The sequence below is a fragment of the Sus scrofa genome, chromosome 12, assembly GCF_000003025.6.
Source record: "Sus scrofa isolate TJ Tabasco breed Duroc chromosome 12, Sscrofa11.1, whole genome shotgun sequence".
NCBI classification, from domain to species: domain Eukaryota; kingdom Metazoa; phylum Chordata; class Mammalia; order Artiodactyla; family Suidae; genus Sus; species Sus scrofa.
Window position 1 is genome coordinate 47761892 of NC_010454.4, and position 13566 is coordinate 47775457.

Genomic DNA, 13566 nt, shown 5'->3' on the forward strand with positions numbered 1-13566 from the left:
GAGAAGGCCTATAAAGAGTCTTGAAGCTGTTATTTTTTAGACTAGAGACAGAGAAATCCTGGCCTGGAAGGATCCAGGCACAGGCTGCTGCCTTCCTGGCTAGAAAAAGGGGACCAGAGAGGGGTCCCTGGTAGGAACAGAGTCTCAACACCCCACCCTGGGGCCTGGAAGTCTTCAGGGCTCTGGGGCAGTGCTACTTACATTCTCCTGGGTGCCAAGATCTGGTTTGTGCCAGGTTTCAATTTTAATCAGAAAGTCTTCTTTCATGTACTCATTCTGGAAGGGGGGGAAAAATACCTCACAGTCACCAGGCTCAAAGCCGGACAGTCGTTACCTCCCACGACCCGGGCACGGGCAGTCGAGACTCTAGCCTCTGCCTCACGGTAACAGCTGACAGCACCGGGAGCCCACCGCACGCCGGGCGCTCCTCATTCCCTCACCCTGCCCTGCAAGGGCTCTAGAAATGCCACCCTCATTTTACGGGTGAGGAAAGTGAAGTTCAAAGGGGTGAGACTTGTCCGAGGCCGCAGAGATAATGACAGAGCTCGGCCTCGAACTCAGTTTTGTCTGACTTCAAAATCCATGTACTTATTAACCATGCATCTCTGCCGGGCACCTCACGCACGGGGTGCCAGGGCTGACGTCCCGGCCGACCAAACATGTTCAGAGCCCGGCCCTCTCCAGCCAGCCTTCTGCTGAGGCCTGAGCTTCTCTCCGCAGCGAGTCAACCCTCCACGTGCTCATTATCCCCTTCCTCCTTTAGTCTTTTTAAAAACTGGAACTTCCCAAAGAAGGACCGACCGCATTAACCCCCAGCGCCTCGGCGGGAAGGAGATTCCCAGAAAGCGCCTGCGTTTACCAGCAGGGACAAGGCACCTGCAGGAGGAGCTGAAGGGTGGACAGGAGGGGTGCTGACAGAGGGGACAGTCATGGGAAAGGCACAGTGGGGTCAGCTGAACCGGAGTTTCTGCTCAGCCCTGGCACATGGGAGACCCAGGGCTGACCCCACGCTCCTGACGGCGGAAGCTTTCAAAGCCACCCACCAAGGCAGCTTCAGGCAGGAGGGCCCTTTGCCAGTTGACAAGTTTCTCATCAGGACTGAAAGGATTAAGCCTCGACAGCCCCAAAAGTCACCCAAGAGAAAGGGCACACTCAGGAACCTCGAGGGCACGCCCACGTGTCTCTCTTCTTCCTTACAAATTATCCACAACACCCCCCGCCCCCCACGAAAATACTTACTGTAATAACTGCTCCAAGGCAAGGACATGGAAAGAAGAGAGAAAACGATTAATGAAGATGAATAAATACTTACCCCCTCACCCCCAGGGACCTCGGAAGCAAAGAATGCTCCCCTCCCTGGGGCTTCGTCCACAGTCACCCGCCAAGCCCCAGGGACGGCGTCTGGTACCTCGAAGGCACCAGCCCTCAAGCTGCACTCACGCGAAAGTCCCCAAAGACCAAATATGGAATTTAATTAAAGTGATGCCACTAACAGCTCCTCCAGACTCTTCCCAGCTGGGCGAGGACAGGGACCAGGTCTGATGGTGACTGAGACCCGCCACTCTGCCATCAGAGCGTCACCGGGTGCCCCCTGCCTCACCCCCGCTCCTGGGGGCACAGAACAGGGCGCTGTAGGCCAGGCACTGTCTCGCTGCCCTCTGCCTCCTTCCTCTCATTGTAACCAAACCTCTCACCCCCCACCCTCCCGCTCATTGTAATGAGACCCCCTCGGAAAGCACTGCTCAATTATTTATCAGAGAAAATGACGGCAGCTCTCATGTCACTGGGGAAGCAGCTCTCCTCGTAACCACAGCTCAGATCGTTCTGTACCCTCTGAATTTAGGAGTCACCTCCATTCTGGGTGGATGCCACACTGCCACGTTTGGACAGTATATGAGAGTAAGTCAAATTCCATAACCTCAAAACTGAAGTTACCGTTACCTCTGAGGCTGAAATGAAGAAAAGGTGAAATATAAGGGATAAGATCCACCCTGCATAAAAACAACCTGGGGAGTTCCTGTCCTGGCTCAGAGGAAACAAATCTGACCAGTATCCAGGAGGACGCAGCTTTGATCTCCAGCCTCACTCAGTGGGTTAAGGATCCGGTGTTGTCGTGAGCTGTGGTGTAGGTCGCAGATGCGGCTCGGATCTGGCGTTGCTGTGGCTGTGGTGTAGGCCGGCAGCTGTAGCTCTGATTGGACCCCTAGCTTGGGAACCTCCCTATGTCGTGGGTGTGGACCTAAAAAGCCAAAAACAAAAAACAAAAAAAAAACCCCACAACAACCTGAGACACTATCAGTAAATCACCTTGGGTCCAGTGAAAAATGCTTGGAAGAAAGCACCAGACCGAGATTATAACTAAGAGGCCTACTGAAATAACCGCCCTGCTAACAGTCTGAAGAAAACTGTGTTCACAAAGGAAGAGAGGATGTGTGTGTACCCCCCAAGGTCGAGTCCAAAGAGGCCGGTCTGGCAGCAACTCCCCAGCACAGCCCTAGGAGCCGGAGCCCGGGCTGCGTGCCTGGCACATCCCCAGCCCCACCCTGAGGGTGTCAGGCTGGCTGGTTTGGGGACTGACACTAGCCACCCGATTCGGAGTCCACGCTCTCCAAGCAACCTTCTCCCACTTTGGCCTCTGCGGGTCAGAACCCGCCCGTCAGCAGACACCAGGGTCTGGTCACGGAGCCAGTGGATGTCTTTCACTACAGGCGGGCCCTCTGATTGTAATTCGCTATAGGCGGGCCCTCTGATTGTAATTCGCTATAGGCGGGCCTTCTGATTGTAATTCGCTATAGGCGGGCCCTCTGATTGTAATTCGCTATAGGCGGGCCCTCTGATTGTAATTCGCTATAGGCGGGCCCTCTGATTGTAATTCGCTATAGGCGGGCCCTCTGATTGTAATTCGCTATAGGCGGGCCCTCTGATTGTAATTCTCTCTCCGGCGTAGAAGAGTCCACAAGGGAAGAACGCCCTACTCAGCAAACAGGAAGAGCTGGTTTCTTCAGTAAACCGTATTTCAATATAAGTTAATATATTGGCATTTGGGTTTGGTACGTTAGTCTTTCTGAGACCCCGGGCAACAGATCCACTCAGTTCTGACAAATGAGGTTCCTGAACTGACGAGGGTGACGACCCTCCCTGGCCTTTAATGCCACCTTGGGTGACCCAGCTCTCCTCCGCCAGCCTCCCTGCCCCTCCGAACACCCCTGTATGCACAGCATTTCCGTCTCTTCAAACTGCAACCCTACATATACCAGATTCCCGCTGCAGGTGGAAAACAGGGCTCTTTAAAGAGGCCATTAAGGGACTTTTTCATTTTTATTTACTTATTTTTAGGGCCATATCTGCGGCACATGGAGGTTCCCAGGCGAGGGGTCAAATTGGAGCTGCAACTGCCCGCCTACACCACAGCCACAGCAACGCGGGATCCAAGGTGCATACTGCAGCTCACAGCAACACTGGATCCTTAGCCCTCTGAGGGAGGCCCGCCTATAGCGAATTACAATCAGGGATTGAACCCGTCTCCTCACGGTTACTAGTCGGGTTTGTTACCACTGAGCCACAATGGGAACTCCTCTTTTTATTTTATTTTATTATTATTATTTTTTGTCTTTTTGCCTTTTCTAGGGCCGCTCACACGGCATGTGGAGGTTCCCAGGCTAGGGGTCTAATCAGAGCTGTAGCCGCTGGCCTACGTCAGAGCCACAGCCACACAGGATCCGAGCCTCGTCTGCAACCTACACCACAGCTCACAGCAATGCCGGAACCTTAACCCACTGAGCGAGGCCAGGGATCGAACCCAAAACCTCATGGTTCCTAGTCGGATTTGTTAACCACTGCGCCATGACGGGAACTCCCCTGTTTTTATTTTTAATTAAATAATTTTTTTGGGCTGTGCCCACAGCATATATAAGTTCCCAAGCCAACAATCAAATGAACCCACGCCGCTGCAGGGACCTGAGCCACTGCAGTGACACCAGATCCTCAACCTGCTGAAGAAGGTACTTTTTTAAAACTATGGTTTAAGTGAGACTGTATGACTGTATTCAGCCCACGGTTACGATTAGAGGGAGGCAGGAGGAGAAACATTTATTTCCTTCTTCCTACTTTTTTTTTTTTTTTTTAATGGGACGCTTCATGAATTTGTGTGTCATCCTTGCACAGGGGCCCTGCTAATCTCTCTGTATCATTCCCACTTAATGCTCTGTGCTGCCAAAGCAAGCATCTCTTCTTCCCTTTGTTCACAGACTGGGTCCCATCATACCCTCTTCGTGTCCCAACTCATGAGCATCAGGGGAATTGAAAGAGAAATGAGGCGAGAGGACAGAAAGAGCTGCTCACGAGTAGGAGGTTTCAAATCTCAAATCTCGCCTCATTCCCCTGAGAATAGGGCAGAGCCTTCAGATGGCGTGCGGAATGCCACGCCACACTCCCCTCCCGTCTCGCCTCCACCTTCCGTCTACTCAGGCCAGACCCAGGGGTCTGCACTAATAATTCTTCCCTACCAGTCCCCAGAGGGCACTGGACACAGCCTTCCTTGTTTCTATGTTTTGCTTTACAAGAGCAACAACGAACTGAACAGATCTAAGATCCATTCTGGATGACTGATGGTGGGTTCTGCCTGTGAGGTTAGCGCCTAAGGAAGCCAAACCTTCCCTCCCCAGCTTCCTGTCTCTCCTCTTTGCGGAGCATTTACCAATTACGTTTTTCTTCTTTTGGCCAAGGATCAGAAGCAGATGCGAATGAACATCTGGTGTCTAGAGAAATGCCCCTGTCAGCAGGAGCACACCTTCCCCAGAATCACACGGAGGACGGCAGCATCTCTTAGCGGGCACAAGCTGTGTACCCAGAATCCTGCCCCAGGCATGCAGTAGCCCACGCTATCCATTTGCCTCCTTGATGCCAAGTTGGCCACGGTTCGTATGACGCATGCTCAAGGGAACTCTCTTAGACATCAAGAAAATTCACCTTTGGCCCTAGACCAGACACACCCGGCCACCGTGCACACTGTCTCTTAAGAAAGTGTGTGCATGCTTCTTTTCCAAGAATTAAACAGCTTCCTGCTCGAGGCTTAGGGAAGAGTGATGTTTGTATTTCAGCTACAGCAATAAAACGCTAAGCATTACACATCCCAGGTCACGCCCATGACTGTGCATTTCCTGATACGAGGTTCTCGAACCCGTGGAGGGCTACTGAGGACTGAAGAGAGCAACGTGCTCCCTGTGCTCCAGGCTTTAGTCATTTCCAAAGTCTACAGGGTAAAGACCATGTGGGTGGAACATCCTATCAGATCCAATCTCGGGAGTGCCAGACCCCGGCGAATAAGGCACGTTTGACAGATCACAGGAGTTCCCGGCATGGTGCAGCAGAAACGAGTCTGACTAAGAACCATGAGGCTGCGGGTTCGATCCTTGGCCTCCCTCAGTGGGTTAAGGATCTGGTGTTGCCGTGAGTTGTCGTGTAGGTCACAGACACGGATCGGATCTGCCGTTGCTGTGGCTCTGGTGTAGGCCAGCCCACAGCTGTAGCTCCAACTGGACCCCTGGGAACCTCCATAGGCTATGGCTGTGACCCTAAAAAAAAAGACAAAGAAAACCCCAAAAACACAGTACACGGAAGCAGCGGCTGGCAGGAGGACCCTACAGCCAGACTGTCTGTGCCAACAAATGTAGACAGGCTGGGGAAAGGCCACTCAACTCACAGTCAAGTCATCCAAGGGACCTCTAGGGACCCCCTACTCTCCCCGAGGGTATGGATATGGATCAGTAAGAACCTGGGCCCTCCAGCAGGTCGCTTCTAAATGGCCCTCAAGACCTAGGAATCCTGGAAAGCTAAGAGTCTAAACGACTCAAAAGGAATCCCAGAATGTCTAGATTAGAAAGTTCTCTATGGAGGTTCAAATCTTTCCTTGCCAGAAACTCCAGCTAGAAGACCAGTGAAGATTAAGGGAATCATTCCAATCCTACTTCCACCTTCAACTACAGAATGTGCTGGTTGAGCGGAAGCCATGGATTCAGGGCTCTTAGCAGTGACCTCCCTCCTGCACCCCGCCCCCCCAAATCCGGCACATGTACTGCGGGGAAGAGCTGTTTATAAATTCTTTCTCATGAAAATTTTGGCTTATTCCTGGAGTGGCTCAATGGTAAAGAACCCAACCCTAGCATCCCTGAGGACGTAAGTTTGATCCCTGGCCTCATTCAGTGGATTAAGGATCTGATATTGCCATGAGCTGTGGTGTAGGTGGCAGCAGCTCAGGCGGCTGCAGAGGCATGGGTTCAATCCCCAGCCCAGAGCAATGGGTTAAAGGATCCAGAGATGCTATAGCTGTGGCTTGGATTCAGTCCCTGGCCCTGGAACTTCCATATGCTGCAGGTGTGAAATATACACATTTCAGCTCTCTTCAGAGTTCCCTGGTGACCTAGTGATTAAAGACTTGGTGTTGTCACTGCTATAGCTTGGGTCTGATCCCTGGCCTTTGAACTTCTGCATGCCAAGGACAAAGCCAGGGGGGAAAAAAAATTCGGTATCCCCCCCCCCCCAACACTTTTGGCTGCCACACAGCATGTGGAGCTCCCCGGCCAGGGATCAGATCCAAGCCGCAGTCACAGCCTAAGCCGCAGCTGCTTTTCCCCAACATCAGGGTTTTCTTTGCCGTCTTCTTGGTGTGTAGGCCTGGCCCTGCCCCAGGGCAGGAAGGTCGTCCTACAGGTCCTTTCCTGTGACAGCCGCTCTCAAGAGCCCCTGGGCCTCGCTGCTGCTTTTCAAGCCAAACAAGAATACCTCACATTAAAACTGGAAATTTCAGTATCTAACAATAAAGGAACGGCTTAAAAAGATTCCAGCACATTCCTACAATGAAATACTATGCAGCCACTACAAATTAAAAAAAAACAGGAGACTACACAGTTAACAGAGAAAAGGTTCTCTTCTCCATTTACTCAGTAAAAACAAGCAATTTTGTGTGTGTGTGTCTTTTTAGGGCCCCATCCGCAGCACATGGAGGTTCCCAGGCTAGGGGTCTACACCACAGCCACAGCAACGCCAGATCCAAGCCACGTCTGCAACCTACACCACAGCTCACGGCAATGCCGGATCCTTAACCCACTAAACAAGGCCAGGGGTCGAACCCGCAACCTCATGGTTCCTAGTCAGATTCATCTCTATTGTGCCACAATGGGAACTCCCAGGATCTACTCTTTTTGGGAGGGGGGGTTGTCTTTTAGGGCCACAGTCGTGGCATAAGGAGGTCCCAGGCTAGGGGTCTATGCCACAGCAACTCAGGATCCGAATTGCGTCTGTGACCTACACCAGAGCTCATGGCAATGCCGGATCCCCAACCCACTGAGCGAGGCCAGGGATCAAACCCACAACCTCATGGTTCCTAGTTGGATTCTTTTCCGCTGAGCCATGGTGGGAACTCCTTTTTTTTTTTTTTTTGGTTAAGGATCCAGCATTGTCACTGCTGTGGCATGGGTTTGATCCCTGGTTTGGGAACTTCCGCATGCCACAAGAACAGTACCCCCCAAAAAGCAATTTAATAATCAGTATCATTTGACCCAAAATTTGCATAGAAAATGTGTCTGGAGATTTTTTTTTTTTTGCTCTTTCTTTGTGCCGCATCTGCGGCATCTGGAGGTTCCTAGGCTAGGGGTCGAATCGGAGCTGTAGCCACCGGCCTACGCCAGAGCCACAGCAACGTGGGATCCGAGCCACGTCTGCAACCTACACCACAGCTCACGGCAACGCCGGATCGTTAACCCACTGAGCAGGGGCAGGGACCGAATCCGCAACCTTATGGTTCCTAGTCGGATTCGTTAACCACTGCGCCACGACGGGAACTCCTGGAGATTTTATATACTGGAAAGTGCAGGTGGGACACAAACCCCAATTCCCCGCCACCCCTGGGCCTACCCGACCACACCCCCCATCCACGTAGGGGCCCAAACTCCAGGTCAGGCCGGGTCTACACTCACCGGTTCTGCAATAAGGGTAGGCATTCCATGCTTTTTCATGGATATTCAGGGCTCCCTCCGGGGCCAGCATTCGAACAAACGTGGGCACTTTGCTGTGGTGTCGAGAGAAACAGAGGCGAGAGTTAGAGGACAGTGGGCTTGCACGGCCCACCCTCCAGGTTGCAGCTCTGGCTTCACGGGGTGCGGGGGTTGGGGGGCTGACCCGCAAGTTCCCTTGAGAGTGACAGGTTACTCGTGTACGAGAAGCCACCTGTCAGAGCCCGACATCCCAGCTCAGCTCAGGGCTAACATCCACCTGCAACCAGTGAGGCCCCGGGGGCTACCTGCCGTGGCTTTGCAGCCCTCTGCTATCATCCTGCGCTTTCCCAGAGCTCACTGGGCCCCCGCAGGGTACCACACGTTGCAAGGATGAGATGCCTCAAGAGCGGCCAGAGGGACTGGCTGACTAACTTGGAATAATGCATCCCAGCTGATCTGATCTGCTAAGGTCAGTTCTGGGTGGCCAGCAGGGCCTCAGGGCCATCTGCCTCCCAGGACAAAATATTTTCTTCAATTCTTCTTATCTCAGGTTATGGAACAGCAGGTACAATAAGAGCACACTTTGCTTCTTTTTTTAAAAAAAGGTGGAGTTCCCATTGTGGAGCAGTGGAAATGAATCCAACTAGTATCCATGAGGATGCAGGTTTGATCCCTGGCCTCGCTCAGTGGGTTAAGGATCTAGTGTTGCCGTGAGCTGTGGGGTAGGTCGCAGACCAGGCTCAGACCCCGAGCTGCTGTGGCTGTGGCGTAAGCCGGCAGCTGTAGCTCCCATTAGACCCCTAGCCTGGGAACCCCCATATGCTGCGGGTGTGTGGCCCTAAAAACCCAAAAAAACAAAAAATAAAAACATAAAAATAAAAAAGGTGGAGTTCTCTGGTGGCACAGTAGGTTAAGGATCTGGTGTTGTCACTGCGGCAGCCTGGGTTGCCGTGGCGTGGTGTAGGTTTGATCCCTGGCTGGAGAACTTTCACATGCCATGGGCAAAGGCAAAAATTTTTTAAAAATATTGGCACAGGAGTTCCCGCTGTGGCGCAGAGGAAACGAATCCGACTAGGAACCATGAGGTTCCAGATTCGATCCCTGGCTGCGCTCAGTGGGTTAAGGATCTGGCGTTGGTGTGAGCTGTGGTGTAGGTTGCAGACGCAGCTTAGATCTGGCATTGCTGTGGCTCTGGTGTAGGCTGGTGGCTACAGCTCAGACTGGACCCCTAGCCTGGGAACCTCCATGTGCCACAGGTGCAGCCGTAAAAGGACAAAAAAAAAAAAAAATACATTGGCACAATATTGTAAATCACCTATGCTTTAATACAAAAAACAAACAAAAGTAAATTAAAAGGTATGTATAGCCTCTTCCTTAGCTTTCATTTACTTTTTTTATTTTTAAAAATTTTTTTGCTTTTTTAGGGCCCCACTTGCGGTTTACGGAAATTTCCAAGCTAGGGGTCAAATTGGAGCTGCAGCTGCTGGCCTATGTCTCAGCCACAGCAACTCGGGATCCCAGCCTCATCTGCGACCTACACCGCAGCTCACTGCAATGCAGGATCCTTAGCCCACTGAGAGAGGCTAGGGAGCGAAGCCACATCCCATGGATAGTAGTAGGGTTCTTAACCCACTGAGCCACAACAGCAAGTCTCCTCTCTTAGCTTTTAACTAGTAATCTCTGTAGTCTTTAGCAGGCTCCAACAATCGCATCAGCTGTAGAGCCTGAGGCCTAAGAAAAAAGAGCTACACCCCGTTCGCCTCCTCCGCCCGCCCCCAGCTAACTCCCAGCACCCAGAGCAGCCGGCTGAGATCCAGGCACTCACAGCCACACTCATTCAGGTAAGTACTTCCACGTGCCAGGCACAGGGATACAGAGAGAAGTGGCACAGACGTGGATCCTACCCTCCCCTTCCGGTGAGGAGTGAACTAACCAGGCAGAGGCCAGCCCTGCCCAGTGAGCCACGACGGCAGAGCAGGGAGCTCAGGCGCAGAGAGAGCCCTGTGAGAGAATGGCCACGGGGAGGCTCCCCAGGGAGAGGACGGGGTACAGGAACACACGGAGTAGCCAGTGGGTAGGACTGAGCGAGACCAAGGGACAGGAGTGGGGTGGGGAAAGCTGGGGGAAGGAGAGGGAAGTTTGGAGTGGCTGGGGTGAAGGACAAGGCTGGGAACCATCAGAGGCTGGGTCATAAGGGGCCCTGCAGCTACATCAAAGAGGACGGACCTTATCCCAGGGCAAAGGGCCGTCTACGGCTCCCTGGCTGGGGAGCACCAGAGCTGGAGGAACTCTGGGAGCCGTGGAGAAGCGGAAAGAGCACGGAGGCCGGTCAGGAGCTGCTGTAACAGTCCAGACAAAAGAGGACGGAAGGAAATGGAAACACTGGAGGTAACCAAGCGGATGGATTCAGAAGGACTTGATGTGATACGACAAGGAAGAGGGTGGTGGTGAGACCATGGTTTTTTGGTTTTTAGGGTTTTGTGTTTTTGGCTTTTTAGGGCCGCACCTGTGGGCATATGGAGTTCCCAGGGTAGAGGCTGAATTGGAGCTGCTGCTGGCGGCCTACACCATAGCCAGAGCAATGCCAGATTCGAGCTGCATCTGCGACCTACACCACAGCTCACAGCAACACTGGATCCGTAACCCACTGAGAGCCCAGGGACTGAACCTGCATCCTCATGGATACTAGTCGAGAGCATAACCCACTGAGCCGCAACAGGAACTCTGAAACCATGGTTTCTGATTGGGACAATAAGAACTAATAGCTCTGGGACTAACTGGTAACAGGAAGGCCTCTGTCCTCAAGAGAGGTGGTCATGGCACTTAGTAACATTGACTCTGTTTTCTTTTTCTCTTTTTGCAGCTGCATGTTTTGGGGTTAAGAGTAGTGACAGCAGGAGTTCCCGCCGTGGCACAGTGGAAATGAATCCGACCAGGAACCATGCGGTTGCAGGTTTAATCCCTGGCCTCGATCAGTGGGTTAAGGATCTGGTGTTGCCGTGAGCTGTGGTGTAGGTCGCAGACAAAGCTCGGATCTGGCGTTGCTGTGGTGTAGGCCAAAAGCTGTAGCTCCAATGTGACCCCTAGCCTGGGAACCTCCATATGCCGTGGGTGCAGCCCTAAAATGCAAAAAGCAAAAAAAAAAAAAAAAAGAAAGAGTAGTGACAGCAGTTCAAAAGTTCACACCCTCTCCATAAGGAAGAAGATGAGGCAGGTCCCTCCTTCCATGTGCACAGACCTCTTCTCTGCCCCTCGGGTTGAACCAAGTCTTTTTCACTATTTTAAAATACGCTTTGGCTGCAGCACACAGTGGCTTGATGTAGGGTCTCAGTTCCCAGACCAGTGAAAGCACCAAATCCTCACCACCAGACCCTAGGGAACTCACCGACAAAGTGGGTCTTGAAGAGCCAACTGGCTCCTGCTACCAAACTCACTATCTCTTTTCAAAGACCTCTTTAAAAAATACAAATGTGGAGTTCCCATTGTGATGCAGCAGAAACAAACCTGACTAGTATCCATGAGAATTCAGGTTTGATCCCTGGCCTCGCTCAATGGGTTAAGGATCCAGTGTTGCCGTGAGCTGTGGAGTAGGTCGCAGACGCGGCTCAGATCTGGCCTTGCTGTGGCTGTGGTGTGGGCTGGCAGCTAACCTCCGATTCGACCCCTAGCCTGGGAACCTCCATATGCCATCAGTGTGGCCATAAAAAGCAACAAACAAACAAACAACAAATGCACTGTGGGGTAGGTGTATCTTGAGCCTTATTCTAATCAGCAGTTAATGGCCCAGTAAGGACTGGTTGGCCGTCAACTCAGAGGAGGACGGAGAGGAGGCATGGAGGGAGAAGAGCACAATGGCAAAGAAATGGGATCACAGAGAGATTTTTTTCCCCACCTCATGGCTCCAGCTCTCACAAAATCCTGGGCCCCTCTGGGAGCAGCAGACTACACTAAATCAGCGATTTTTACCATATGAAAATGACATTGGTTTGCTCAGTTTGATGAGAGATTAAATTCAGGTTTAAGGTGCACAGCAATGCGAATGCACTTTATGGTAAAAATGGTGAATTCTGTGTTATGCACATTTATCACAATTTGGAAAATACTGGGGGAGTTCCCACTGTGGCTCAGCAGGTTAAGAACCTGACTAGGATCTATGAGAATGCGGGTACGAACCCTGGCACCGCTCAGTGGGTTAAGGATCTGGCGTTGCTGTGGTGTAGGTCGCAGACGTGGCTCGGGTCCCTCGTTGCTATGGCTGTGGTGTAGGCTGGCGGCTACGACTCCGATTAGACCCCTCGCCTGGGAACCTCCGTGTGCCGTGGGAGCAGCCCTAGAAAGGGCAAAGAGACAAAAAAAAAAAAAAAACCAAGAAAAAAAGGATCCAGACTTGCCGTGAGCTGTGGTGTAGGTCGAAGATGCGGCTCGGATCCTGCGTTGCTGTGGCTGTGGTGTAGGCCGGCAGCTGTAGCTCTGATTCGACCCCCAGCCTGGGAGCTTCCATACTGCCAAGGGCAGAGCCCTAAAAAGACAAAAAAAAAAAAAAAAAAAAAAAGATTCAGGCAGAAGGTGTTTCACTGGAGCCCGCTCTGTAAAGTCTGAAGTGACTATAAATACGCCTCAAGAGAAGACTTTCCCAGCAGCCCCTCTCTCCACAGACACTCTGTGAACTTCAAAGGAGTGAGGCCAAAGGTGCTGCCAGTGAAAGACAACCATGACGATAAGAGGTCCCACCTCTGTCAGATGATAAAGGAAACAAACACCCATTCACAGACAGAGTGCACGAGTGCGCACACACACACACACACACACTCTTCTACACTCACAGGCAAGGGAAAGGCCCACAAGGAGCTAAACACTATCACTTCTGGGGACTAGGAGCCTGGTGGGGCAAGCACTACTTTGATTTTCAAATAAAAGTAACAACAAAACCCTTGAAGTGAGCCAAGTATCATCACTTCCAGAGGTGAAGCAATGGGAGCAACCAGCTAATAAGCCAGAAACACCCCCAATTCTCCCCCCCCCCCACTTCGGTACCAGGCCACCGTGGCTCTGCCCGGAGGCACCTACCTCTGTAAGTGGTAGATCTTGTGTGTGTACTGTCCTTTCTCACCGTCCTTCTCGTAGGGCTCGTTCACCAGGACCTCCACGCCTTCGCCACCGCCCGTTTCATTTTTGCTGGCCTCGGCCACAGAATACAGCTGCCCTACTTGATACTGAAGGAACAGAAAGACGGGAGTTACTGCCGGTACAGAATCTTCTCGATGGCTGCACACAGTCCAGGGGCCAGGAACTGTCCACTTAGATTGCTCTGGGATCCCCTGATCCGGGAGCTCGCCCCAGCTTCACACGGGGCCCCAGAGCCACTCCATGGCCTCTCTTTAGCCATCAGATGGCTTTAATTTGATCCTCCCATTTTCACCTCCTCCATCAAGGCTGAAGGAGGCAGGTGAGTACACTTCATCTCATGTCATGATCCAGAAGACAGATTCCAGATTCCGAGGCAGCTTCTGCCCTGGAGCTGCCTTTGGTACCAGATCCCCGAACAAGATCTAGGTTGGCTCCTAGAAGTCTCTTT

At 52.1% G+C, this 13566-nt stretch overlaps 1 protein-coding gene across 4 annotated transcripts in view; it reads right to left on the reverse strand.

The window, feature by feature from the left end:
* The window catches only part of PITPNA (phosphatidylinositol transfer protein alpha), a 45757-nt gene that overhangs the window by 22261 nt on the left and 9930 nt on the right, over nt 1-13566 (reverse strand). For all 4 annotated transcript variants that reach the window (XR_001304419.2, XM_021067562.1, XM_005657014.3 and 1 more), the window contains exons 3-6: nt 13059-13204; nt 7974-8065; nt 1240-1247; nt 202-276 (exon numbers count right to left, since the gene is read on the reverse strand). Coding sequence is in view for 3 of the 4 variants with exons in the window: in XM_021067562.1 (XP_020923221.1) it covers nt 202-276; nt 1240-1247; nt 7974-8065; nt 13059-13204 (321 nt within the window). In the remaining variant the exon portion in view is untranslated. The remainder of the gene's footprint in view (nt 1-201; nt 277-1239; nt 1248-7973; nt 8066-13058; nt 13205-13566) is intronic.